Source organism: Biomphalaria glabrata, chromosome 13 (genome assembly GCF_947242115.1).
Source record: "Biomphalaria glabrata chromosome 13, xgBioGlab47.1, whole genome shotgun sequence".
Taxonomy (NCBI): domain Eukaryota; kingdom Metazoa; phylum Mollusca; class Gastropoda; family Planorbidae; genus Biomphalaria; species Biomphalaria glabrata.
The window spans coordinates 15,524,422-15,551,670 of NC_074723.1; the positions used below are offsets into that span (position 1 = coordinate 15,524,422).

At 31.8% G+C, this 27,249-nt stretch overlaps 1 protein-coding gene across 4 annotated transcripts in view; it reads right to left on the bottom strand.

Annotated features, from left to right (window-relative positions):
- Positions 1-27,249, bottom strand: part of LOC106053004 (polyamine-transporting ATPase 13A3-like) — a 67,896-nt gene that overhangs the window by 6,160 nt on the left and 34,487 nt on the right. For 2 of the 4 annotated variants that reach the window (XM_056007618.1, XM_056007619.1), the window contains exons 2-31: positions 25,706-25,797; positions 25,029-25,196; positions 24,312-24,370; positions 23,515-23,590; positions 23,074-23,159; positions 22,272-22,346; positions 22,084-22,153; positions 21,671-21,805; positions 21,348-21,414; positions 18,707-18,838; positions 17,061-17,237; positions 16,486-16,631; positions 16,067-16,267; positions 14,926-14,987; positions 13,996-14,140; positions 13,387-13,494; positions 12,857-13,013; positions 12,310-12,430; positions 10,855-10,979; positions 10,555-10,727; positions 9,188-9,375; positions 8,675-8,827; positions 8,436-8,532; positions 7,961-8,033; positions 7,239-7,389; positions 5,610-5,755; positions 2,332-2,420; positions 1,630-1,713; positions 1,366-1,509; positions 1,072-1,191 (exon numbers count right to left, since the gene is read on the bottom strand). In XM_056007618.1, coding sequence (XP_055863593.1) covers positions 1,072-1,191; positions 1,366-1,509; positions 1,630-1,713; positions 2,332-2,420; positions 5,610-5,755; positions 7,239-7,389; positions 7,961-8,033; positions 8,436-8,532; positions 8,675-8,827; positions 9,188-9,375; positions 10,555-10,727; positions 10,855-10,979; positions 12,310-12,430; positions 12,857-13,013; positions 13,387-13,494; positions 13,996-14,140; positions 14,926-14,987; positions 16,067-16,267; positions 16,486-16,631; positions 17,061-17,237; positions 18,707-18,838; positions 21,348-21,414; positions 21,671-21,805; positions 22,084-22,153; positions 22,272-22,346; positions 23,074-23,159; positions 23,515-23,590; positions 24,312-24,370; positions 25,029-25,196; positions 25,706-25,797 — 3,620 coding nt within the window. Of the gene's footprint in view, positions 1-1,071; positions 1,192-1,365; positions 1,510-1,629; positions 1,714-2,331; positions 3,146-5,609; positions 5,756-7,238; positions 7,390-7,960; positions 8,034-8,435; positions 8,533-8,674; positions 8,828-9,187; positions 9,376-10,554; positions 10,728-10,854; positions 10,980-12,309; positions 12,431-12,856; positions 13,014-13,386; positions 13,495-13,995; positions 14,141-14,925; positions 14,988-16,066; positions 16,268-16,485; positions 16,632-17,060; positions 17,238-18,706; positions 18,839-21,347; positions 21,415-21,670; positions 21,806-22,083; positions 22,154-22,271; positions 22,347-23,073; positions 23,160-23,514; positions 23,591-24,311; positions 24,371-25,028; positions 25,197-25,705; positions 25,798-27,249 lie in introns of those variants that run through there. The other 2 variants (XR_008774252.1, XM_056007621.1) reach the window with 2 other exon arrangements.

Sequence of the window (27,249 nt, forward strand, 5' to 3'; positions counted from 1 at the left end):
GAATTGATTACTATTTTTTTGGAATGCAATATATTTCTAATCCAAATGATTAGCCTAACATAGAGTATCACTAAAACTGTATTGAGAACAGTTTCCACACTACTTAGAATGAAAGTGGAAAATATTGCTTTGCCTAAAAAAAAGGGGAAAGGTGGAATGGACAAATCGACCTTATTTAGGAGGTTTAGCAGAGACTGCAAGAATAAGTGGATGGCTGCCTGGCCATGTGGTATGCGATTGTACTGCCTGAGGTTTGCGCTAGGATGTAATAATGTTCTATTCTGAAGGAACTTGTGAAATCTGTAAAACAATGGAGTTAGGGATGGTAAGACAAAGCTTGGTTGAGAATATTAAGAAAACACTGAAGATTAATACATCCATGTTGAGAAAGGACTAAAGAAGTACATTAAGATCACCAAGAGGTAGGTGTGAGCTAATGAAATGGTTGTGGGACTTTATGACAGCTGCTGGAGAGGGCAAAGAAAAAAAAAGGCCTGGATGACTTGATGAGAACAAAAATTATCAAAAATTATGTAGACAAGAAATCCTATTATTTAACCTTTCTTTACTGCTATTATGTTTTAAAGTAACTGGTAACCAAAAGTCTGTTCAATGAAAAAGGCCTATGCTTACACTTACTTTTGGTTTTCAATGACATAAATTATTTAATAATGAATAACTACTTGATACGTTTCATTGGTAACAATAAAGTAATTCTAAGAATCTGATAAGTATTTCTGGTTTATATCTAGTTCCTCAATGCACACATCTTCCACCCCATTTTTTTGTTCTGACCCTAGGATCTAAATGTAATTCATATTTTAAGAACAAAATATGTCAAAGTTATTTGATTTGACTGATAACTGATGACAATTATAATTTTTTGCTCAAACATTTTAAAAAGTTAGTTAACCCGTAAACACATACATGATAATTTTTGTTTTTGTTTCTATTACTTGCAGGTATAAACCTATGAAAAATATAGATATGCATTTATTTCGGAGAGCAAGTTTTTTTTATTTGGGAGATTTTATGATCGAGATTTGGAGAAAATATAAATATCCTTATTACCTGATCATTCTCATCTTCCTGGTCAGAACTAAGGACATCTTCAAGAGAATTTTTCATTTCCTCCAAGTTTTGTGGACTGTGCATATTTTCTTGCCGTTGGAAGATTTCAGCTAGGTCCACCTACAAACAAATTAAAGATTAGCTTTGAACAAGCAAAAACTATCTCTTTCAATGAAGATCTAGAAATAAATTAATAAATAATTGTTTTTTCTTAATGATTTTTCTAATCTCTTTCAATGAAGATCTAGAAATAAATGAATTGTTTTTTCTTAATGACTTTTCTAAAGTTAGAACCTTCTTTTTAGACACTGGTGGCCAATTAGGATCCTTTTCAATTTCTGACTCAATCTTGTGATAAGCCAAATCTTGTGAAGGTAGGCACCCTTTAAGACAGTTGGACACTCTCCGTCGTAAAGTTTCATTGTCAATAAGAAATTTCTGTAGGATTAAAATAACAATTACATATTGAAAGATAAAATGTCAATGATATTTTTTTCTTACATTTTATTTGACTATTGGCTACAAAATATGGTCTAATTTTATGAAATGAACTATTACCTCCACAACATAGGAAAGTGCAAATTGAATAAAGGCCACACCAATAAAGAATGCTCTGTACTTGAGGGATGGCAGAATAGCAAGCTGAAACATTCACAAAGATTGAATTATCATAACATATAAGTTACAGATGTTCCTTTAAAGTAGATAATTACACCCTATCTATCCATGAGTTCATCTACTCAAGCATGATAATTAGAAACTAAAAATCCACTAAATCATTGGTTTCACTGGCTGATTCCAGCAACCTGATCCATGCTCTATTGGTGCATGGGAAGATAAAGCACACAAGAATTTGTCCTAGCATATAAAATAAGATGGAAGCTTGGTAGCTGAGTGGTCCTGGGTTTGAAACCAGGTGAAGACACCCTCATTAACTGTTGGCCACAGACCACAAGATCAGAAAGGGGAACTTTACTTTACTATATAGAAAAAGATGAAATATACAGTTTTATATTAGAATTTTATAACAACAGGTAGCATTTTCAAAAGTTACTTAAGCCTATATTAATGGAAGCTAAAACATAACTGTATCTTTGATAAATGTGAAAAAACATTTGTTTATTATTAAGTAAATAGGAAACCATTTAAACTGATGAAGACACAATAAAATTGTTTTGCTAAAGCTGTTTGTTAGCTGTCAACATTGAAAGTCATTCACACTATCATGAAATGCATCAAGAGGAGAAATAATCAACCTACATTAAGTACATCAGCAACTGGTTCCGTAGGATACAGTGTAAGCCACATAGTCACTCCCAGAGCCACCACAAAGTTGATCATTAACCACCCTAGTAGCGGAAAATTTAAAAAAAAAAAAAAGGAAACAAATAAAAAAGACATTAATATTATTTATCCAAGAGTTTAAATTAACTTTAAAAATTGTAAATAAATGTAGACTTTAACAACACAAGCACAAATATAAATCCATTCACTCATTCTCAATCATTCACTGTTGCATAAACTCATTTGCAACTTTACTGGAAGTATCTTGATAGACACAAAAAGACCAAAACTAGTTTTATAAAAACATAGCTTTTAATAAATTTTAAAACACAGTCAAAACACAAAAACTACATTTGTTCAGGTAAAAATAAAACACACAATCTGCTCAAACTAAAACATGTTCTTTACGCAGTACCTACAATTGCTCTGGGCTGGACTCGGCAAGGGCAGCTCATTTTTTCATCTCGGTTAGCTGCCTCAAACACTTGGCCAAACTATCCCCCTTTACTCGTCAATTCGGCTTTATAGACCAGTGAGTTGATAGGTTTAATGGACCGGATACCCTGGGTGTCTTTTTGAAGGTATTCATATGACTAGCCACTTTACATCTGCACACAAGTCACAGGTCAGTTCGACATGGTGAGGTTGGTATCTTTACAGCATCTCTGGGCACGGATGGTCTTTTGGATCGCTTGACAGCACAGCCTTTGTGAGGGCTCTGCTCCCTAAGATTGTCATTTTTGCACAACTAAAAATTGTCCACAGAGTTTTACATCAAGACCCTAAATGCCTAAAATGGACATTCCAAATTGCACTGAAGGGTTTATGAATACAAACAAATAACTCTTTCACACATGCTCCTTAAATTAACTATGAAAGAGATGACATTAGTTTGATGGAGTATAAGGGGAATTAAAAGCACAGCAAAAATTGACTTAAGTCAAATATTTTTGTGACTTTGTTTCTGGACAAAACTGAAGTTTAAATTCAGAATGGAGTCTCAAGCTATTTGGATTTGGTAATTCTTTTTTTTTTACACTTGAAAGTAATTTTTTTAAATTAATATACAGTGTGGCCTAGAAATCAAATGGGGATTTGAGATGTTGATGTTTTATTGTAGTGGATTGCTGTATTTCTACTATACAAGAATTTTTGATTAAATATATCAAATTTATAAGATTATGATATCATAAGTATATTTGCATAAGCAATCCTCCAAGGAAAATCATCAATGAAAGAAAAATTGATGAATGATAAAAGGTAGAAAACATACAACAATATGTTGACAGCTATTTGACACTTTGCAGTAAGCAGTTGCTATGCATGGGTTGAAAAATTCAATCAAAACTTGATTAAAAAAGATTTTGTCAAATACTGATGATCAAGAAATACAAACCATTCAGGAGCTCTTTGTGAAACATAATTAAATGAGTGAAATCTCATATTACAAAAAATCTTACAAATTGAAACAAATGTTGAAATTTCATATTTAGTTGTAAGAAAAATTGACATCACTCATTCCTAACATTTTGTGAAGTACATGTACAAATATTTATCTGCAGTTTGAAATCTTAGATCAAAATATAATTGTTGAAAGGAAGGGCTTGATAAAATCATGAAGAATTATTCAAATTTGAAATGTGTGTTTTTTCCCATGGATTCCTATGTTTTTTCTCTGTTTATAATTGTATTGTAATCATCAAGATTATTTACATGACAGTACTTTTGTTTTTTCAATAATACATGTTATTTTTATTTCCTTCTCTTAGGTGATTGCAATTCCAAGCACTATCCTGTTGTATTTTTAATTAAGTGCTCATGATTTATCTTTTTCAAGTCACAGGTGGTACTTAATTTAGAAATTCATACCATCCTACCTTATTTCAACAAAAATAATCCTCCTATGTCATCCATTATGACCACCAAACAACTGGTCAACAAAAGTTGGCTGGTTATTTACATTTTATTTACTTTTTATTTAGGACACATGACATTTGTTTAAGTCACAGGAGTACTTAATTTGAAAATCCATACCATCCTAATTTCAATATCAAAACCAAAAATGATCCTCCTTTTTCAGTTGGCCCAGAGTAGTTTGCTTGTTCTTAACATTTCTAATTATACAATATTTTGTTCCTATGTTTGTTACTTTGGGAAGTACTTGACAAAACTGAAATGTCTGAGAAAGCTAGAAAGCAGAATACACTAAGTATCATTGTTTCAAAGGTAGGCATGTCCAACCAATTATCCAGATTTATAGATTATGTAAGGCTAGAACATAATACAGTGACAAAAGTATATGTTATAAAATACAGATGTTGCTTGAAAAAAAGATGATTAGAAACAGATAGGTCTTGACTAAAACAAATAAAAAGTACAAACATACTTCCAGTCATTGATGCTTTGTATTCAAATGAAGTTACACAATCCAAAACAATAAAGAAAATCAACGGTTCAAATCCCTGAATAATTTATTAGCCATACTGTATTTACAATGTTAAAGAGTGTTTTATAAGATATAGTGTATCCATTTGAAACATAACAGGACACAAGAGATTCTTAAAACAAAGCACAACCAGGGTCATTACAATTAAATGGAGGGAAGTTTTCTTGAAGCATGAAAGCTTAACCATATGAATATAGACACATTTCAATTTCTCATTTGTAAATGCATTAAAATTTTTTAAAATAAATATATCTCAGATTACCTAAAATTATTCTTTGATTGCAATGATATAGTTAGATTTTAATTACTGCTCAATAATTAACATAGACATAATTAATCAGCATTTAATTAACAAAGCTAACTTTCTGGTTATAAATGATTTGTATTTTTGTTATCCCTTAGAAACACTTACCTTTTGTACAGATATATATGAATACACAAACTGTTTACAAGTATACAGCCATTAACAGAATCTGTTTATGGATGTTGATTTGTTCTTTTTTATGTAAGATTAAAAATGTCTACTTAATATTTATTTTTGTCTTACTATCAGAATTTGAAACGTCATTTTTTTTGTCTTACTTTTTAGAATTAGAAACTTTTTCTACTTCTGACACTATTCTGAAGCTATTTTTGAGTTTGTTAATTCCTGATTTGTCTTTGCATCAAGTCATAACTTATTCTTATGAACATTTCATTAAAACACATGCTGAATGACTGTACTGCTTGTAGACAGTAAATATTGGACTAGATCTGATTACAAAAGTTCAAATTTTACAAAGCAATTTATAAGAAGAGATCTACTTACAATTAGAAAATATAGACTTCCTGAATGGAGCACCTTTGGCAAATGTGATAGCTAAGATAATATACTGGTAGGCTGAGATTAGGAATACTGCTGCATTCTCATGGCAAGTGTAGTCATCATCATTATTTTCTTTGAAAGGAATAAACCTAATGGACAGTCAGATCCAAACAAATGAGGAAGAAATATTTGACTGTAAAATGTTTATGTTCATCCTTAAACCAAATTTACAGACTGATAAGAAATTAAGTTGGCAACAAAAAAAAAAAAAAAAAAAAAAAAAAGCAGAAACAATTCGTTCTATGTTCAAGTTAATCCCTGTGCATTGTCTTTACTACTCTTGCAGGATCTAAAGAATGCAAGCTCTTAAACAATTACTGACTGAAGTGTTTGAATGTTAACATTTCAAGAACAAAAAAAAAACACTTCTAGATTTATAAAAAAAAAAAAAGAAAAAAAAAAACCCAAGTAAAAGTAAGATAAAGCTAAGAACACACAGCCCTAAAGTAATAGCTTTTTTTTATATTTCAAGTAAAAACAAAATGTTTTTTCAAATAGCAATAAAAAAAATTAAACACTATATCTAATCTACATTTATAGTAATTGAAAAACAATATGGCTGAAAATGAAAAACTTTGTGACTGTTACAAATGGCTGTGTACATTCTCCATGTTTGTATGTGTGTAGCAGAACAACTACAGTTAACTACAGCCCTGGCTCACGAATGTTGACCCCAACTGACCCATCATCCGCCACCCTGGCCTTAGTTATTTTATAATGTTTTACTTCAATTGTTAATTCTGTTTCTAATCTAATTTAAATATTTGTGTTTCTTGTATATTTTATTTAATTAAATTACATTTATTTTTTTATTGGGAAGGGAAAACAACCTTTAAATGTTTTCTCTTTATTTTATTGTCACATGACCAGGTGACCTGGTCTTGAACGAGGCAGGCTGACCTGGGTACTTTGGGGATAAAGCATCAGTCAGGGGGGGTTATTTACCATGGAGGGTCATATTTCCCACTTCTGCTTTAATAATATTTTAAAATTGATGTTTACATTTAAGAATATTTTACTTGATTCTAAACTTTGAAGACAACCCATTTGGATCTCTTAGTTTTTTTCATTTTCATTGATGTGTATTATTTTAGATGAAGAAGTTTTAATAAGGTCTATGTTACATGTTTTAAGTATCATTCTAGTGTCCTGTCATATATGTGTATGTGATTAATATAGACGTACAAAAATACAACCAAGCCACAAATAGGTTGGTAATTCGCAACAGGGCTAAATCATTATAGACCAAGACACAGTTCCAGCATCAACAGTCTGGCCTCCAGAATCAACCTAGGAAATGACCAGTTGAAGCAGGCGCCAGGACACCAGACAGGCATCTCATGACAGTGACTACTGGTGGATTTTAAAAGTAAATGTGAAGTTAACGGGACATGCTGAGGTAATGAATTGTGATAAACTTCTAGATGATGGGAACTCTTGAGACATGAGTCAGTCAGTATAGAGTAAATCTGATGATTTAAGGGAGAAATCCTGCCCTGAAAAACACTTTACATTTCACTGAGCCAGTCCCCATATTGATCTGAAAAGAACAAAATATTATTTGAGACTCACCAGTCTTGTTCCTTGACATTGAAATACATAAATGTCTGAGCAGAGATGACCAAACACATCTGAGCAACAATGCTAAGTATTGGGCTAGCACTTAGTAAACTAACAAGAGGACGATCTTCTACCAGTTCATTGTAAGGTCCAGTCCTACTGACTGCAAAATACACAGATTTGTAGGATTAGTCAGAGGTTTAATATATTTCACTTTTAAATATAAACAAAGTCTAAGATCATATGGGAGTTTTAGGGTAGATAGGGGGGACAGTGAGTTATAAAGACTGAATGAGTCAAGATAGTGTGACTAGTGCAGATGTCAGACAAAAATAATAACAAATATGTTAACAATTATACTAATTAAAGAAATATAAATAAGTGAAGTACATATTTGTTGTGAGCACTGAGTTTACTAGATTTTTAAATTTTGTGTCACTGATGGACCACAACAGCATCTAAGGGTTAAGCATAGTCCCGACCCAAATCAAGAAATTTCCCAAAATACTATTTTTGTTTCTTAAATATGTGGATTAATAATAATTATGACAATGTCTTTGATTCTGAAGATTAAAGATGAGCGGATTACTTATTTGATATATGTATATAAAGAACACATTTTCTCAAGTTGATAAATATGACAGATAACTTACATGTAATAGATGTAACAGATCACTTACATGTAATAGATATAACAGATCACTTACATGTAATAGATATAACTGATCACTTACATGTAATACTGAAGGTGGTGATGAGAAACAAATCCACATATAAAAACTCAGCATCTGTGACATTGGCACCAATCTAAGAAAGTATAAGCCAGAAAAATTTTAGAAAACTATGAAATCAGTAACTAAATTAATTACTTAATCCACTTAATGCAAGTTAATTAATAATCCCCCCCTTTCCCATTTACAGATAGAAAAATACAACTTTTCTTTAGAAAGTGACTTGAATTTATATTTATTTTGGACTGGTGTTTATTGAATTTAAGTCAAATCTTATAGAATTCCTTTCAGCTAATAAGATTTGACACTGATATATTTTAGCTGTATTAAATGCTTTCAATATTTACGATTCTCAGTTTCATTACAAGTTAAAAACTAAGTAAGAAGATGAGAACATTGAAGTGCATTCTCAGTTTCATTACAAGTTAAAAACTAAGTAAGAAGATGAGAACATTGAAGTGCAAGCAAAACAACATACCCAATAAAGAATTAGGACTGAGGTAAACTGAGTCAAACTGTAACAAGCTATATATTTGAAAACACCAAAAGATGTCACAAGGGCAGCTCTGCCTTCTCTAAAAAGATAATCATATAAATCAATGTAACTTAGTAGTCAAATCATGTCAAGGTTTAGAAATGTAAAATTATATAAGTGCTTCAGTAATTTATAGGATCACGATTGTAGTAGAAAACCATTTAAAAAAAAAAAGAACTTACTTGATAACATTAGGTACACATTCAATAGTAGGAGTCTTCGAAGTGAATGGGGAAGCCACAGATGCTTCAGCCTCAGACAGAGATATTCCCATATGAGCAGTTTTCAGGGCACCACAATCATTTGCACCATCTCCACACATGCCAACATAGTAGCTGAACGGATGGAAGAAGAAAAAAAAAAACAGAATAAAACAGATCATTTGAATAGCCATAGAGAACCAATGCAATGTTGGGAATGCACAAACAAAAAATTGGATAAGTTGACAGAAGTTCAAATCTTTGGCTAACAAAGCAAGTCTTAAGTTGTACAGGCAAGATAAGCCACTTTTATTCAGGCTATTAAGAAGTTTACTAAGATGTCTGTGGGTTCAACTATCTTTAATAATTACCCGACATAAGAAAGACATAAGAAAGAGGATAGTTAAGCAGATCAACTTAGACTGGGTACTTACTGCTTTACTACTGGATAAAGGTTTAACTCTCTCTAATTAAGTTCAATGTCTAAATGCATACCCAATGTTTTGGAGAACTTCAATAAGTTGACCTTTTTGATCTGGACCCATGCGTGCAAACACAGTTCCTTTCACAACAATTTTATTCAGAATGTCAGGACAATGTTGTCGTATAACAGCCCAGGTCTTGCCAGTTAGAGCAAAGTGAAATCTTTGGCTGTCTTCATCTATTTGAATTCTTTGGTCCTGCTGAATAAAGAAATAACATTCACTTGCAAAAGTAATGCGACTAAATCCTCTCTAAATAAGAAATAGTAACCTTTGAACAGAAAAGAGAGATGAGTCATTTCAAGATATGTCTAGCCCCTTAGAAATGCTATCAAATACATTCTTTACTAAAAATTTATTTTTTTAAGACTTTTGTATGATATCAAGACTACATTGTCCCTGAATGAATAAAATTTAGTTACACTTACAATATTTGTTATGAAATTTAAAACATTTTTTAATTTCAAAATATCTCTAAGACATTTTGCTAGAAATCTACACACACAAAACAATGTATGTTTTCACTTCTTAGTGAATGTTTAAAGTCAATAAAATAAAAACCTGGCCAAAATATCAGTCACAAGGTTGACACAAGAAATACAACTGGAGAAATAGTTCATTATGTGCCAAATTATACACCACTGCTAATGTTCACATTTATCTCTTTAAGTGTTAGTCAAGCCTATGATACTGGTTACCTTTTTGTATTATAATTAAACTTGTTTTGTATCATCCATTATCTAGACTAAAATTGTTTTAGTTCCTATTTTTTTAAACTGTTATTATTAATATGTCAATAAATGAAGATTAAATATGACAGAAACCAGAGGGTAATCTTTTTGCATGTATCTAAAAGTAAAATCAATCTGCAATTAAAATAACATTTGTATAACACATTGATAAACTAGATTACTATTTAAAATAAATCCAGTAAACAGTATATTGAGATATCGATTGTTTATAAAGTACATGGGTCTCAGCTCAAGAAGAAAAATGTACAATCCAAAAAACAGCCAACTCCTCTACCACCTTAACTTGTGCTATCTGTGGACGGGAGTGTCTCTCCAAAATAGGGCTTTACAGCCACATGAGGAAGTGTGCTCTGAGATGAACAATAGTCGTTCTACGACTGAAGGAAGCCAATATATTAACTGTAAAAAGGAATATCCTCTATTTTTTTTTAAATATAAAATTTGCTTTGGAGCCAAGTTTTAAATTGATGTGCAGCTTATTTTTCGAATCCATGAAAGATAAAAACACTTATTAGGACACTCCTGATTATAGTAATTTTGGGTAACTGATAACATAAGTAAAGCTTTTTTTTTTATTAAATTTAATATTCAACAACACAATAATAACTCTAATTTGTTAAATACCTACCATAGCGAACACTTCCTCCACTTTGGCATTGCTGTCATCAGCATAAACAAAATCTAGAGTGACATCTGACTCTCCAGAGACAGGAGGGTAGGCCTGTACCAAGATGATGCGATCAGTCTTGTCAATCATCTTGCATTCCCTGGCTACACTCAGTGCTGTCAACATGTTATCACCTGGAAGAAAAAAAACATGAATTTTCTTCATGTAATGTTGTTTTTCAACAGGTAACAATGTTAGAAGAGTGTCACAAAGTATTGATGTTTTTCTACTGTTTAATATTTATGTAATAAATGTTTTCACCTGTCACCATTATGGTACGGATAGCAGCTTCATTCAGTTCACAAATAACTGGGGCTGACTGCACCTTCAACCGATTCTCCATGATAAGTAGACCCAAAAATGTTAAATCATGTTCAACTTGTTCTCTGTAACCAAATACATTTACAATAATCAGATTTCATTTTCAGGTACCGGTAGCTATAATACAGTGTGCAGAGAAAACTCGGGGGGGGGGGGGGGGGGGGGGGGGGGGGGGGGGGGTGTTTTACCTGGGAAAAGTTTCCATGCTACCTTTAGGCAGGGCCGGTCCTGCAATCCCTAAAATTCGTCTTTGCATTTTATTTATACTTTACTAAGTACAAAATCATGGTCAATGATAGTTTTACAACAAAAAGCCAATAAACATTCAGATCTACCTTTTTAGATTTACTATCGACTAGCTAAATATTGCTTTTAATTTTGTTTAAGAGGTCTAGACATATTAAGATCTATATTTATATGCCAGTGACTATTGAAGTAAATTAAGTATTTGAACTTCTTGTTTTGGTTAAAATTTGCCTTATTTTTATTTAATGAAAGCTGACAATGACGTTTTCTTTTAATAGCTAGTAGGATTGGCATTTTCCATATTTAATGAAACCATCAAAATGAAAATTGTGTCTATTTTTTAGGAGATTTGTATGAGTTTTCAGAAGATTTTAATAATTTCAAACTTCAATAATTTTCAAAACTTTTTCGTATATCTTGCAATTTTATGAGATATCCAGGAGATCTGTAAAATCAGGAGTCAGGAGGATGCGGTAAGCTTTTAATAAGTTAAAATGGTTTAATTTAATAATTTACACCTAAAATTTGCGTGGGGTCTATGAAAGTGCCAGCCCTGTCTTAGGTACTCAGCTAACTCAGTTCAGCTTGAGTGCTTCAGAACAAATCTTATAGAAAATATCCTAAGGAATTTGTCCATCTGGCATGAGGGTGACATGTCCTAGCCAATGTAGTCTTATCTGTGTGTATTGGCTCATTTCAAAACTTCCTAATTGGAGATATGATCACTCCAGGAAATGCGCATTATGCATTGCAGGCAGAGCCAATAAGAATTTAAAAATTAAAGGGTTCACTTTCAGAAGATCTAATAGAGCTATTGCACCTATATAAAACATACTGCAGGTGATACAGTATTTAAAAACTACTTCAACTCTTTAGTTTTTGATACCTAAAGAAATACAGCTGAAAATAAACATCATAAAACCATTTTTCATTGTCACAGACTTCAAAAGAACTTACAGCTCAGCAGCAAAAAAAATGGCTTAAAGAAAAAGAAGAAACCTAAATGTGATAGGCAGACAGACATACAACACAAAACGAGTAGCAACTATTCCTTAGGAGTGGGATGAAACAAAAAAAATACAGAAATTGTGTTACAATAATAGCATTTTAAAAATATTTTTCATGTAAAAGTAATAATAAATCCAGTACCTGTTAAGTCGATGCACCTTGACATAGTTTAATTTAGATGGTAGCTGTTTCCATGCAAGTGCAATAACTCTGTATCCATGCTGAGTATAGGATTGAAGAACTTGTTGGAAATCAAAGGGTACTGAAAAACAATGTAAACAAGTCACTGTGATTTACATACAGTAACTATAATTACAATTATTTCATCATATTCATAGTGGTAAACTATTTAATAGACTTGAATTTCCTTTTTTTAAAGCCAGAATTAGTGTAGGCTGGGTGTTTCCTCAGGCTTTATATATATATAAATATATATATATATATATATTATAATCCCCACATTTTAAGGAAGGTTTCGGTCTTGGCAACTTACCCCTTCCTAATCCACCAGACCCTACTACCACTCCAGCGCAACATAATCAACACCCTGTACGGCAGTGCTGAACAACTGAAGAAAACAGCACACTTTTATTCCTTGGCACAGTCTGCAAAAGAGCTGACAGCTCAGCAGCTAAAAGCTGGCTAGAAGAAGAAGAAGAAGAGAGCTAGAATTAGGGTTGAAACTCACTTGTGTCTGACTTGCATAGACTAGTGATCATCTCGGGAGATCCTTTCACATACAAATCAAAATTCTTAGCTCCCAGTCTACGGGTGATAACTGACATTCTCTGCAGTGAAGATGAGAAAGGAAACTGTCTCACAATACCAATATCTCCACCAGAGAGCTGAAATTCAAAGAAATATCATTAGTTCCTTGTCAATAACTCACATAATAATAAGTCAGTTAAATAAGTTGAACCCCCAGGACTCTTCTATTTGGAAGCCAATTGCTTTACCACTCAGCCTCTATGTTTGATAATATATTTCAGGTTATAGGCATTTCTAGTACCTGTTCATGTAGATCTTTATGGCCTCTATTTTAATAAGGTACTTCCCATCCACAAGTGTTTTTATCATTACCTAGCTTGTTAGTGGAGTGCAATCAAATGTTCTATTTCAATGAACTGATCATATTTAAATTCATATTTTAATCACATTTATTTCATTATTCGAACAACAATTTTTTATTTATGAAGATATAATTCAATAAAGACTCACAGCATCATCAGTAGATAGGCGTTTTGCAGCACTGGTGAGCTTTGGCCTAACTATTGTTGGGGTCATCATGTCAAACCTTGTTTCATCTGCCCCTGGCTCTTCTAGTTGCTGGAAAAATCAGAAAACAACTTTAAGGAGTTTGATATGTAGGTGGCCTCTGCAAGTCATTCTTTCTCCCCATTACCTAATACAATCTCGTAGCAAAGTAGCAAAACAAAATTTACAGATTAACACAAAATACCACTAAATCTTAATGGAAACAAAAAGTGTACATGATTTTGAATTTATTTTCAAGCTAGATACTTAAAACTTTTAAAATTACACATTCATTTTGTTAAAACCAGAACATTATCAGAAAACATAACAGGTTAATAATTTCCCTTTTGATAATTCAAAGACAATGTCCACTTAATAGTAGAAAATATTTAAGACTTTAACATTTTTGTTGTAAAAAAATGGAAAATATTGTAATACAAAATGGTTCATTTTCAAAATAGCAATTTTTGTCTTAGAAATCTAAACATGAAAGATAGCAAACAAAATCAAATTAAGTCAAAGCTAAAAAAAAAAACATTTTTTAAATATTTGACCCTCAATTATCTCACATACCCAGTTGCTGGCATTAAACATAATAAGATCTAATGGGTCTCCCATAATTTCATTCTCAATGATGGTCAGTGAGTGACAGCAAGCCATACAAGCAAGCAGCGGATCATTAGGGAGTTGATTCATATCTTTAATGATTGGCTCAAATCTAGAAAGCAAAAAACAATAACCATTTAATTTAAATATCTAAATATATAAAAATTTCACCTAAAAACCCAAAACAAGTCTTCTAAATATATGTCTTTGGTAAAAATAAATAATTGAAAAAATATAGTAGGTAAGTAAAGTTCAAATTATTGTTGAAATTTCATAACAAATAATTTCAAAATATGCTTTACAAAAAAGTTATATGCTGATTTAAATTAGTTTCACTCCTTTTTTATTTCAAGTATAATAAATCAGATAATTTTTTTTCTACCCCATAAAGAATGTGAATGATGGATATACTGATATTGATTCTTTTAAAACTTCTTACACTATGCCTAGGCAATATGCTTTTAAAAATGGTTTGCAAATGATAGGCTAATCCACTTTTAGATGTCAATTTTTTTATTTATCTTTACTACTTTCTTACTCTTAACATTGTTTTGTTTTAGATGTTCCTTCAGAAATGAAATGAAGATTATTATGTCCTAACCTAAAACTCTTGCAGGATGGCTGGAGAAAATGACAGGCAGGGTTTGATCTCAGGACCATCATATTGACAGTCTGAAGTGCATACCCTATGACTAGACAGCCATCAACATTGTGATCTGTTTTTTTTTAAGGCTGTTTCATCCTCCAGCATGTTATGTCAACTTTGACAAAGCATAGCAAATCATTCTGTTTATGACTCATTCGCACACCTTCTTATTTGATTTATCAACACTCAGTCTGAAACTTTTCAGCATCAGGTACAGTACGAAACATGCACATGACAACATATGAACTTACTGGCACTTGTCCACTTTCACCACGCCATGCATGTCTAACCCATCTTCTGTCAAAGTTCCAGTCTGAAATAACAAAAACAAAACAAAAAAATATAGACATAAGCATTGAACTCATCGTCCACTTTTAGTGAATGGATTTCTGATAATGATCTAATAACATGTTCGTCTACTAGTGGGATTGAAGTGTGAGGGATGAGCTTTGTGCACACAAGAGTAAGATTGTTAAATCTTAAATTCATTCTTGGAAAAAAAAATAATTTTGTAACATTATTCCATCATTTGTGTCTCAAAATGAAAGCATTTCAAATTGCTTCCACATCATTTCCAATATCAAAAAAAGATACAAATTAATCATAAAAGAAAAACGTCTGCAGTACTTTATAGAAGTATTTTTTTGTCCAAACACATATGTAATAAATCCAAAAGAAGTGGAGCTAAAAAAAATAACTCGTTTCAGAGCTTAACAAGGTCAAAGAGCAAGAATAAAGAAACAAACAAAAAGGGAAAAGAATTAACAATAGTTGCAATTTAGCAATCCAGAGAATTCAGTTGGTAGAACATTCACATAACAAAGCAAGGAAAACAAATTCAGTGTAAGATGTTAAGACAAAATGCACATTCAAATCTAAAAATGTATTCCTAATATATAATTTAAAAAGAACTTTTTTTTTTTAATTGTCAAAATCCAAATATAGAAATAAGAAAAAAAGAACTTTAGCTATCTGTAGCTCATGAAAGAATATGTATTTAGATTATTAGTCATGCACTAAGCTGCTCAACTGATCAATTTTCTGACACATTTGGAAAGTGCTGATTTACTACATCCATTTAATAAACAGAGTTACATAAAATATGTTGTTTCTCCTATGGCATTAAATGTACCAACATGCTAAACTGTAGCATTCACATTATTAAAAAAGAAAAAAAAAATTGACAGGATTTTGTTTGAAACTTACTGTGTATGTGTATAAGCTTGGAAAGCAACATTATAGAAATTTGTTTTAGATAACAAAAAATTGTTTTTAAAGTAGCTAAGAACAAGGTAACAATGTCCAATAAATGATATCTAGTCAAACCTGATTTCTGGCTATAAACATCATTCTTTTATTTCTGAAGATATTTCAATACAAAATGTCACTAACCTTATCAAAACAAACAGTGTCTATTGTCCCTGATATGTTGATTCCCCGAGGACTAATGCAATAAACATTTTTCAGCTTGAGTCGCCTCTGTGAGAATACCACACCCATCGCCAGGGCTGCTGGGAGTGCTGGGGGCACAGCGATAGTAATAAGGTCAAGGGACCTTAGGATGATGTCAGTGACAGAGTCTCCACGCTCAGCCTGTAAATATTGACATAAACTTGGATATTTAACAAAGATTATACGCACACCAATGAATGAAAAAGAGATACATCAGCAGATACTAGGTCTGATACTCTACCTTACATTTTTTTGAACATCTTTTTCCTTTTTTCACATTTTTCTAACCAAAAATCTATTCATTTCAAGTATATAAAATGCAGCAAAATATGAGCATAAATAATAATAAGCTAACTTACCATTAAGACTATTGTATAGATGAAACCCATTAATGCCACAGCAGCAAGGACCATTATAAAATAGTATGAATGCCTCTGGAACTTGAAGTCTACAGGTTTGGGATACATGATTGATCTAACCAGTTCACCCTTGGAGGTTGAAAAACCTAAGATAGCAAACATAAAAATAGTTCTAGGTAATAATAATGTCGACCTATTTCTATAACTTGACCTTCTATGATTGTACATTTATTTGTTGTTTTTTTATTCACAATAATAGAATTATCAGACATATATTGTACAAGCATAAAAATGTGGACTGGTTATATAGTTGAAAATAACAATCATTAACAATGTTACATATACAACTTCATAGAACAACAAACTTATTTCCAATCCTCTACACAATTAATGTTGATATCTAATAACTGTGTAGTTTTTTTCTTCTTTTTAGTTCTGCATTAAATGAAGTAAATTAAAAATAGTTTGTTTTTTTATTATTTAAGATACATAATATTAGCTTTCTTCAAGTTATCTAAAAAAATAATTTTAACTAAATTTTTTTTAAATTAGTAAAAACAGCACTTTTAATCTACCTGTTCTCAATACAACTGCCTTGACTTTTTGATTTCCATAAAATCTGGTTTGGATGATATGAGTGCCACAAAAGAGAATATGCCGGGAATGGTTATTCATAGTCAGTTCTGGGTCATTCTCTTGTTTCATACCTGTTGTGTTTGGTAAAGGTGTCTTGGTCACAGGCACACTCTCACCTGAAGAGTTTAAAAAAACAAACAAAGAAATGTGGTTTTAGTGGAAGAACACTGAGACAAATGTCCTAGGTACTAATCTTGACAGAAACTAGTATGTTTACTGTTCAACCAGCTGAGATGACTGCCCAGCAGATGTTGTATAAGGTAAAGATATTTATTTATTAAGATCGCCATATAACATTCACAATATAATTAGTGAAATACAACTGACTGAAGAAAAAAGAATCTAATATTTATCTTTCCAAGTGTCATTAAAGAATGGGTTGCTTGAATCATCCAGAAAAAACAATGACTTGGTAGTCTTTTATTAACATGTGTGACAAAGCAAACACTAGGATATAAGTAGGATATAAATATCTTCTTTTTTTGAAGGAATTTGTAGATAAGGTATGTGACCAAACCATCTAGTTGCTTGAGGTCCAAGCTGTCAACATGACTATCAGGGTAAATGTATTTTTGCCAAGGTCTCATTGTTCTACCATAAAGATGACAGTTGAGACATGGTGTGGTAAAATTTTTGCCATTATCAAAGAAGTAAAAAAAAATGCTTTAATTTCAGAGCTCATATATGTTTTAAAAAAAAACAAGCTTGTAGATGAAATATGACTGAATTAATTATAAAATAAACTTATAAAACTGTATTTCTAACAATGTAATTATCAATAATTCTTAAACAAACAGCAACATACTTAAGTATGAGTTAATTGTAAAATAAATGGGAATAACACAGATGAATACAAGAAGCTTAATAGAGTCAAAGAATACAGCAGCCTAGAATAAGTAAGCATGGCAGATGACAGACCTTACCAAATAACTAGGATAAAGTACATAGTACAATAGAGAAAACAAAATTTAAATGCCTCTTGGTTTATGCAGTTGAAAAACAAAACATGGTCAACATATATCTTTGTGTTAGTATTTTTGTTAAATACCTGACAAGAGTTTTTATCCAAAACAGAAAAAAAAATCTAAATAAAAATAAATAAAAAAAGACTGTTGTCAAGAAGTTTGAAATAATTAAAAGCCCAACAAGTTGTTGAGCATCTAAAGTGAATCACACCAACCATAAATGGCAGTAAATTATTAAACCCAGATTTATCAGTTCAGAAAAAACATATTTGTGATCATTATCACCTTTCCTTTGCGTTCCTCATGGAACATAGGGCCTCAGTAAAAACGCACCACTCTACACTGTCTCTTGCTGGTTTTTTAATATCTAGAACAGTGCGTCGCCACATTCTTTTTGGTCTTCCTCTATGTCTTGTGCCCTGGGAGTTTCACTCTAAGGTCTGTCTACCTCTGTTGTTGGTACCTTTTCTAAAAGTGTAACCAACCAATCCATCAACACCTCTCTAAGATCTGCACCACTATTTTTGATATGGCCTAACAATAGTTTGAACTTTGCAAATCAAATCGTTAGCTATATGAAAATATAGAATCCAACTGTTTTGATAGGAGAAGATACTCACCAGTCAACATGCTCTCATTCACAATACAGTTGCCAGTAATGAGGACAGCATCACACTGCATATCACAGCCATGGCGTGGAATCTCAATGACATCTCCTGGCACAAGGTCTTCAGAAGGAATGTCTTCACATGCTTATATTGCAAAAAAAAAAACACCATGGTATATTAAAACAAAGAAACATAATTACAATTATATAAAGATGATAATTTTGAAATAACAAGCTACTAAACTATATGTTCCAGAAAGGAAATGTCAAATGAGTTTTAAAAAAATAATTTTTAAAAATAAATTTTAATTTAAATTAATTTTAAATAAATAAAAAAATTGACAAATATATAAATAACATTTTTTAAAAATACATTTTTGTTATAAGAAGCATAAAAACTATCAATTTTTTTTTTGGAGGGGGGGGGGGGGTGTAAATGTAAAGCTGTGTGTGTTGGATGCCAAGTGGAGTTACAAGCTTCTAAAACTGAAAGTTGTTTTTTTTTTAACTCTGGAGCTATCTGACGATAATACTGATCCAATTATCTCCAATTAACCAGCAAACTAAAACTATCTTATCTTCTATAATACAGACGTTACTTCAAAAAAGAAGATGATTACGTCCTACGCGTCATGCATTTAATCATGCAAATTAACCAATGGCTTAAATTCTGCCAAGTCACTGGTTTTCCTGGCTAGCTCAGGCAACCCATTCCATGCTCTAATAGCACTAGGGAAGAAGGAGTATTAGTACAAATTTGTCCTAGCATATGGGATGAGGAATGTGCTTTTATCTTTGTGTCTTTCAGAGTATTTTATTAAATTTTGTTTTTGTATTTGAAGATTATGGTTCAGTGTTTTATGTATAATTGCTACTTTACTTTTGAGTCTTCTATCCTGAAAGCTTTCTAAATCAGTGATTTTACTAAAGGTATTACTCTAGAAAAATGTGAATATTCGTTTGTTATGAATCTGTTATGAATGTCACTGCTCTATTTTGTGTTTGTTCCAGTTTCTTTAATGTTTTCTTGAGTTGAGGGGTCCCAAACGGAGGATGCATATTCTATTATTGGCCTAACCAAGGTTAAATAACATTTTAGTTTTATGTTCTTATTTGATTTATAGAAATTTCTTTTAATAAACCCTAATGTTTTGTTGGATTTTTTTATAGTTTCATCAATATGTGGATTCCATGACAGTTTTTCATTTATTATAACACCTAGGTATTTTGCGTTTTTAGTTTGTGTTACTGGTTTGCCATGAATAAGATAAGTGGAATTAATTTGTTTTAGTTTTTTTGTTACTCTTAACAACTGACATTTTTCTGGGTGGAAAGACATGCTCCTATTTGATTCCCATTTCTGTAATTCATCTAATTCTCTTTGTAAAATATCTGTGTCTTGTGTTGTTTTTATTGTTTTATATATTATACAATCGTCTGAAATAATCTGACTTTTGTTCCTGAAGTAATGCAATTTGGTAAATCATTTATGTAAATTAAAAATTGTAGTAGCCCAAGACTGTTCCTTGAGGTACACCTGAGTTTACTGTTATCGGTGTTGATTTAGAGCCATTTATTATTACAGTTTGTTCTCTCCCTATCAGAAAATCTTTAATCCACTGATGCAGTGGACCTTGGAAAAATCTAGTAAGATAGCATCTATTTGTTCACTTATCTAAACCTTTTGAAAAATCATCAATTAGTCCTATTAGTTGTGTTTCACATGATCTATATTTCCTAAAGCCATGTTGGTATGGGGTGAGGACATTATGTTTGTCTAAGTGGTTTATGATGTTGCTACATATTATGTGTTCTAGGATTTTACATGTGATGCTGGTAAGTGATACTGGTCTGTAGTTTCCTGGGTCAGATTTTTCTTCTTTTTTAAATAGGGGGGTGACATTAGCTTCTTTCCAGTCCTTTGGTACTCTGCCCTGGTTAAGCGATGCCTGAAATAGTATTTTCAACACTGGGGCTAGCTCATTGCTTAGTTCTTTGAGTAATCTAGCTGGAATACCATCAGGTCCAGACGCTTTATTTGGTTTGGTGTTGGCTAATAGTTTATGAATTCCATTTTCTTGTACTACTACATCTTCTATGTTGTCTACTTGGTTCAAATTAAGTAATATGTCTTTGTCTCATGGGGCTGAGAATGCTGATGCAAAGTATTTGTTTAGGATGTTTGCTTTAGTTTCATTATCATTATATATTATGTTATGTTCATCTTTTAATGGCGCTATGCCTGTTGTTTCCATTTTCTTAGACTTAATGTATGACCATAGATTTTTGTTGTTATCTTTAGATATTACAATGTTTATGTATTCACTCTGCAGCTGTCTGCTTACTTTTTGGGTTAAGTGTTTAATTTTTATATACTTTTTGTAAACTCTTTCTGCATTAGTTTCTTTAAATTTTCTATATAGGTTTTCCTTCTGTTTACAAAGCTTCTTTAGTCTATTATTAAACCAACATTTATTTATTTTGTTTGATGTGTATTTAGTTGGTATATGATTTTCTATAATCTTTTTTAAGATGGTTTTTAATGAAAACTATAATGTGTATACTCTAAATGCCACAGAGGCCCTTAGGTTTGGTGTGGGAAATGAAGTTTAAAACGTTTATGTATATGTATTTTCTAAAAGTACACAACTTACTTCCATCTCCTCTTATCACAGTTGTGACAGTTGTGGACGCTATTGTATTCCTAAGGGCTCTCTCAAACTAACAGAAGAGAAAAAAAAAAGACAAGACATGAGAAATTTTTTATTGCATTTAAAAGCATAAAAAAATAGATTAAAAAAACAGCTATGTCATAGTATAATAGTATGAAAAAAATGCTGGTTCTTCTCAATCAGTTTAGTTAGTCATACACAATGCACCATTAATGTATGTAGTTATTTTTCTTTTTAAGTGTAGATTTAATCTCTATCTTTGACATTTACAGTAAAATGTGTCTTAAGTCTTTATGAGAACTGACCTTTCTTGTTTGATAAATCTGGACAGTTATTGAAAATGTTGTCATGACAACAATACAGGTGGCATAGATCCAGTAGTGGTCCAAGTACCATACAGTCATGGAGAAAACTTGAAAAATGTAGAAAGGAGATAGAGCCTGAAAGATAAATGAGAAATTACAAGGATTCCTTAGGCTTATCAGTTTTGTTTTTGTACAGAATACTGCAAACATGTATATTTATAAATTGCCTACATAATAAACATTAACCTTTGATATTACTCATTAATGAGGTCTGTAGTTCTGAGTAAAGTTTATAGGTAAAAAGTTAAAGCTTTTTCACTAAAATTTTAACACCTGATCTTAACAACATTCAAATGAGGTATCACATTGACTGTATCAATTGTAAGAAAAGCGACTAAAAAAACATAACTTACCTCTTTAAAAAGAAGAATTATCACAGGCGTCACATGAACAGCAATTGAATTGACTCCATACAAAACACGTCTGCAATAAAAGTTTAAAAAAAAAGGTTTCACTAACCTAAAAAAAAAGCAACTCTTAAATGAAGTAGAACTTAGAGACTAAAAAAATTATTGAATAATAAAAAAAACAAACTGCCAACCTTTTACTCTGTTCCACTATGGTAAGACCTTTAGTGTTGTGAAAGTAAGATTGTCTATAGCCTACATCCAAACCTCTGTAAAACAATGTCACTCATTTTTTATTGAAAAAAAACAAACATTTTTTTCAAAACTTCATAGCATTAGCCCTGTTCATGCTTTTCCTAATAAGTCTGTTTAAGTTACATAAGACTGGCACTAGACAACTGCTAAGATTTAGAGTTTCTTTTTCATAAGAAGCATGCATGATGATTTTAATGCATGCTGGATGTATTCAATAATCATAAACATGATAGTATAAACATCACAGGATGTATATAGATGCCAGAAATAGTATGACATTAATTTCTAGAGAAATACAATTAAATTAGTAATGTCCTAAATATGGCCAGTGAGCCATATCCAGCTCACGATACTGTGCTATCTGGCCCCTCATACAGGCTAAAAAGCAAAATAAAGCTGTAGAAGCTCAGCTGCATTGGACTCCGAGGTTTTGCAGATGGGAGACCTGTTACCGAAATTCATACATTTATAAGGCTCTTCGGCAAAATAACTGATACATGACTGATGTATTTGTACATCTCTATTACTTGTTTATATTCCAGTTTTTTTCTAAAATTAAACTTGAACCATACTTAATAAATAGTCTCTATGTATTAGCAGGCTTCAGTGTTCAAGATATTGGAGTTAACAGTGAATTTTAAGTCAGATAATGAGACTTGTTAGTGTAATCAAGTAATTGCATACATAACACACTTTTAAACAGTAAGTATTTATTTGACTTATACTTGTGTATCCACTTACTTCAAAGGAATATAGCATGCCAACTCTGGATCCCAAATATACTTCACTCTTTTGCAAATGAAGAATCTAATAAGTGACTCATCTTTCTAGATATATAGAAGACCAAAGAAAGCTAAAAAGTTTATCAGTATTCTAAAATTTTTAAAATCATGTATAAAACATGTATCAGTATCAGACTTCATATCAAAGTTCTTATTCAAAGTACTTAATAATTTTCCCACCACTATATCTCATTAACTCTTTCAGTGCAGTCTCTAGGGAGTAGCTTGAGATATGTTAATTGTTTCACATTCATTACAATATTTAACTTTTATTTCTCACTTTTTTGGGGGGATACGAGAGTGATTGTTCTTAAAGAAAAAAAACAAAACAACTCAAAACTAACAAAATGAAACTCATATCTTTGTTTATCTTCATTTTAAAAAGACAGCATAAATCTACCTCAGGTCTTAGTGTGTATGACTCCTGTTGATAAATTTTCTTGAAAAAAACTTTTTTGGGTCTTCGTATTTTCACACTGCAAAATTAAAGTGAAAAAAAAATTAAGCCATTTTGCAATTAGTTTATAATTCAGAGATTCTATTGTGCTATCACTATTGACCTTTGTAAGAGATTTCCTGCTGTCTCTCTCAGGAGCCAACTGCTGCAAGTGCTCTCTAGTATGTCAGTATAATCTCATAAATATATGTAAAACGAATTATTTAAATGGTGATGATTGTTAGCTCTACATGTAAAGTTTGAATGAGACTATTGTGTCAATCTACATTTCATTTGCATCCATATTACTTTCCTTGTAGCATTTTGATGTGTCATGCACTATTTTAAAAAGAATTTCCGCTAGGATAAGAAGAATCTAGTTAAGTAATAAGAGTTAGGTGATGCACCAATAATAACGGTTAATGAACATGACAGTAATGGTGATGTATTTAGTTTAGATTGGGGTAGAATAGTCACACTAGAGGAAAATAAAACAGTTAGTGCTCAGACTTCCAGCTGGTAACATCATTATATTGACAAAAAGACCTAGATTGTATCCCGTTGAGAAGTATAATAAACAAATATTTCATTCTTCACATTATTCTGATGTTGGTTATTTTAGTTAATGATTAAAATAGAAGTGATAATCATAAAAATCCTTTTAATACATTATGGCAAACATAACAATGGTAGTAGCAGTTTTGTGTGTGCTTAAGATCATTAACTACATTAGGAATACACCAGGTGATAAAGGGACTCACCCTGTTCCCTCTTTAGTGATGGTTTTCACACTGCAAACATGGTACGACTTGTACTGATCCTGGAAAACATCAATATCAAATTCAAACTAAATTTTTTATATTTTTTAACTAATGACTGAATTTGACTGTGCAGAAAATACTAAATATCAATCTTCAAATGAACTGAAGAACATTTCTTGATTATCAAAAGTAATCCAAACAGTAATACCAGTGATTCTAAAAAAAATTATTTTGTTAAGCCTACATCTCAATGTGAGGCACGGTGGCTGAGCAGAAAAGCGCTTTGCTTCTGAATTGGGGTCCGGGGTTCGAATCCTGGTGAAGACTAAGATTTTTAATTTCAGGATCTTAAGGTGCCTCCTAGTTCACCCAGCTCTAATAGGTACCTGACATTAGTTGGGGAAAAGTAAAGATGGTTGGTCATTGTGCTGGCCACATGACACCATCATTAACCATAGGCCACAGAAACAGATGACCTTTACATCATCTGCCCTATAGACCACAAGGTCTGAAAGGGGAACTTTTTTCCTTTTTTTTTTTTCATCCCAATATATACATTTAATGTGACCCCAAAGCACAACAAAATTGTAAACGGCACTTCTAAAAGAGGCTGGCCACTGAAGGGAAATGAAAATAATTTGTGTTTTTGTAACATTTATAAACGAAGAGAGGTCGTAAAATAAACTATCCTTAAACATGAATATGATAGTAAATTACCCTGAGCAAAACTTTTTCAGCATTGGCAAGTTCACATGGTATATGAGTAGCCCACAGCATGAGATGCGGCAGCCAGTAGAAAACCAGTCTTAAAATGCCAACGGTCCACAAGTAGCCAAGGTAAGTCAGATACAGTTTCATTTTACTTAATTGGTATGAGTGGATTTCCTTTAGAGAAAAAAAAAAAAACATGAAAGAAAGAAAATTTGAAATAATTAAAAAGCAAATATTTATTGGAGTTTAAATTAGGAAATCTTTACTATATGAAACAGGAAGCAGGATAAATCATTTAGAAAAGAAAAAAGGTATAAACAGCATTCTATTTTGGGTCAATAAACTTGTCAACTTCTAAGTAGAGCATACCCACTGACACAATGATTTACCTCCTTGACTTCCTCCTTTTTATTTATTCCATTTGTCAAACCTTAGTTTTATGAGTGACAAATGTTACTACAGAAAATAAGTGGCATCTATTTCAAGCACTGGTGGTATTGCATTTTACACACACTTTTTTAGTTTTTTTTTATTATTTAATTTTGGTTGCTTCTTTTATTTTACTACTCTCAGCCTAGCCATTAGTGTTTAGAATGGCAATATCATACTGATACTGAAGAAGCTGAAATTACTTTTGAAAGCTACCAGAGTGTTAGTCCCATAATGCCAAGTAATTAACTCACCATCTGATCCTCCTCTCCAACGTTGACATAGTGATGACCATATTTCATGTTCTGACCTCTTGTACTAGCTGCCTTCAGTCGACTCCCTGGACCTGCAACATACAAGATTGATAACTCATCTTTTATTCCAATGCACTTTCATAAGAATTTTAATTTGTAGTTCCCAACTCTGAGGAAGTGTTGGTATGATATTTTAAATAGTATTTTAAAAGTATCAAAAATTATAAATCAATATTTAAATTGGAAGGTTTAATTTTAGATCTAAATTCGTAATAAGTGAACCATTAATTTTTTTTTTAGAAAGAACAAATAATGTAATCTAAAATATACTTCTTAGTATACCCTAAATGATAAATGCTTTACACAGGCTGTGAACGAAAGGAGGAGAAAATAACTGAAGGTGAAAATGCATAACAGTATTTCAGAATAAGCAAAATATAAAAAATCTTTTTTAAAAAATAAAGCTTATCTAAGGGAAACAAATCCATCCTTACAACTATATCAATAATGCAGAAGTTTTTTTTCCTTATCTGATACAAAACAAAATGATTAATTACCCATAGTTAATTGACTAATTGGTTAATTTTCTGTATTGATTCATATTTTGTTAGGTACAATAAATAATTGTTTCAAGTATCCACTTGATCGGAGAATGCGTGTGGGAGAAATAGCGTTAATTATTTAATGAGACTAAACCTTACAAATTAAGCCATAGCTGTGAATACTGAAAGATAAATTTCTATTATTGGTATCAAACAAAATAAGATAAGATAATTTTATTGATCCAATCAAATGAAAATTCAGTTTGACTACAATTGACAACATCAGCGTAACTACTGTACAATAACAGTATAGATGAAAAATTCGAACATTCACACACGAAACACATACACATTCACAACCAGCGCTTTATGAATTAGACTTCTATGTACTTCTCGATGACGACAGCTGATCTTGTAACACTCTGACCGATAGTGGGATAAAGGAGTTGTTAAATCTTTCTGTTTTGGTCCTATTGGAAAGGAGACGACCACTTCGTTCAGAACTTATGTAACAGTGGTTTAATGGGTGCAGGTTGTCCTTAAGAATCGAGAGGGTTTTGAGGATAGACGCTGGCAGATGGAAATCTGAACCAGCATGATGTTAGTCTGACAGACCAGTAAGAGTGAAGACACAACTACCACTTTACACCACCCTTCACTTTTTCTTCCAAACACACACACCAATATTAAACTATCATCAACACACACATACACAAAATAAAACTATAACCTACACACACCCAAAATAAACCCCACAAAACATTCCCTCACACCTAACAAAAAAAAAAAAAGGTAACATTAATTTTCTGACCGACTGAATTCCACCCGTGAAAGTGTAACCAATCTGGACTAGTGATCAAGTCAATCGGCACCACTCTTTCAAACAAATACGTCTCGTACACTGGTTACGCCACATAAACAAATAAGTCACGTGTTCTCCGTGCTGGAAAAAAAAAAGGGGGGGGGGCATGTGGAAGATGAGCAAGTACATTGCTATGCCAT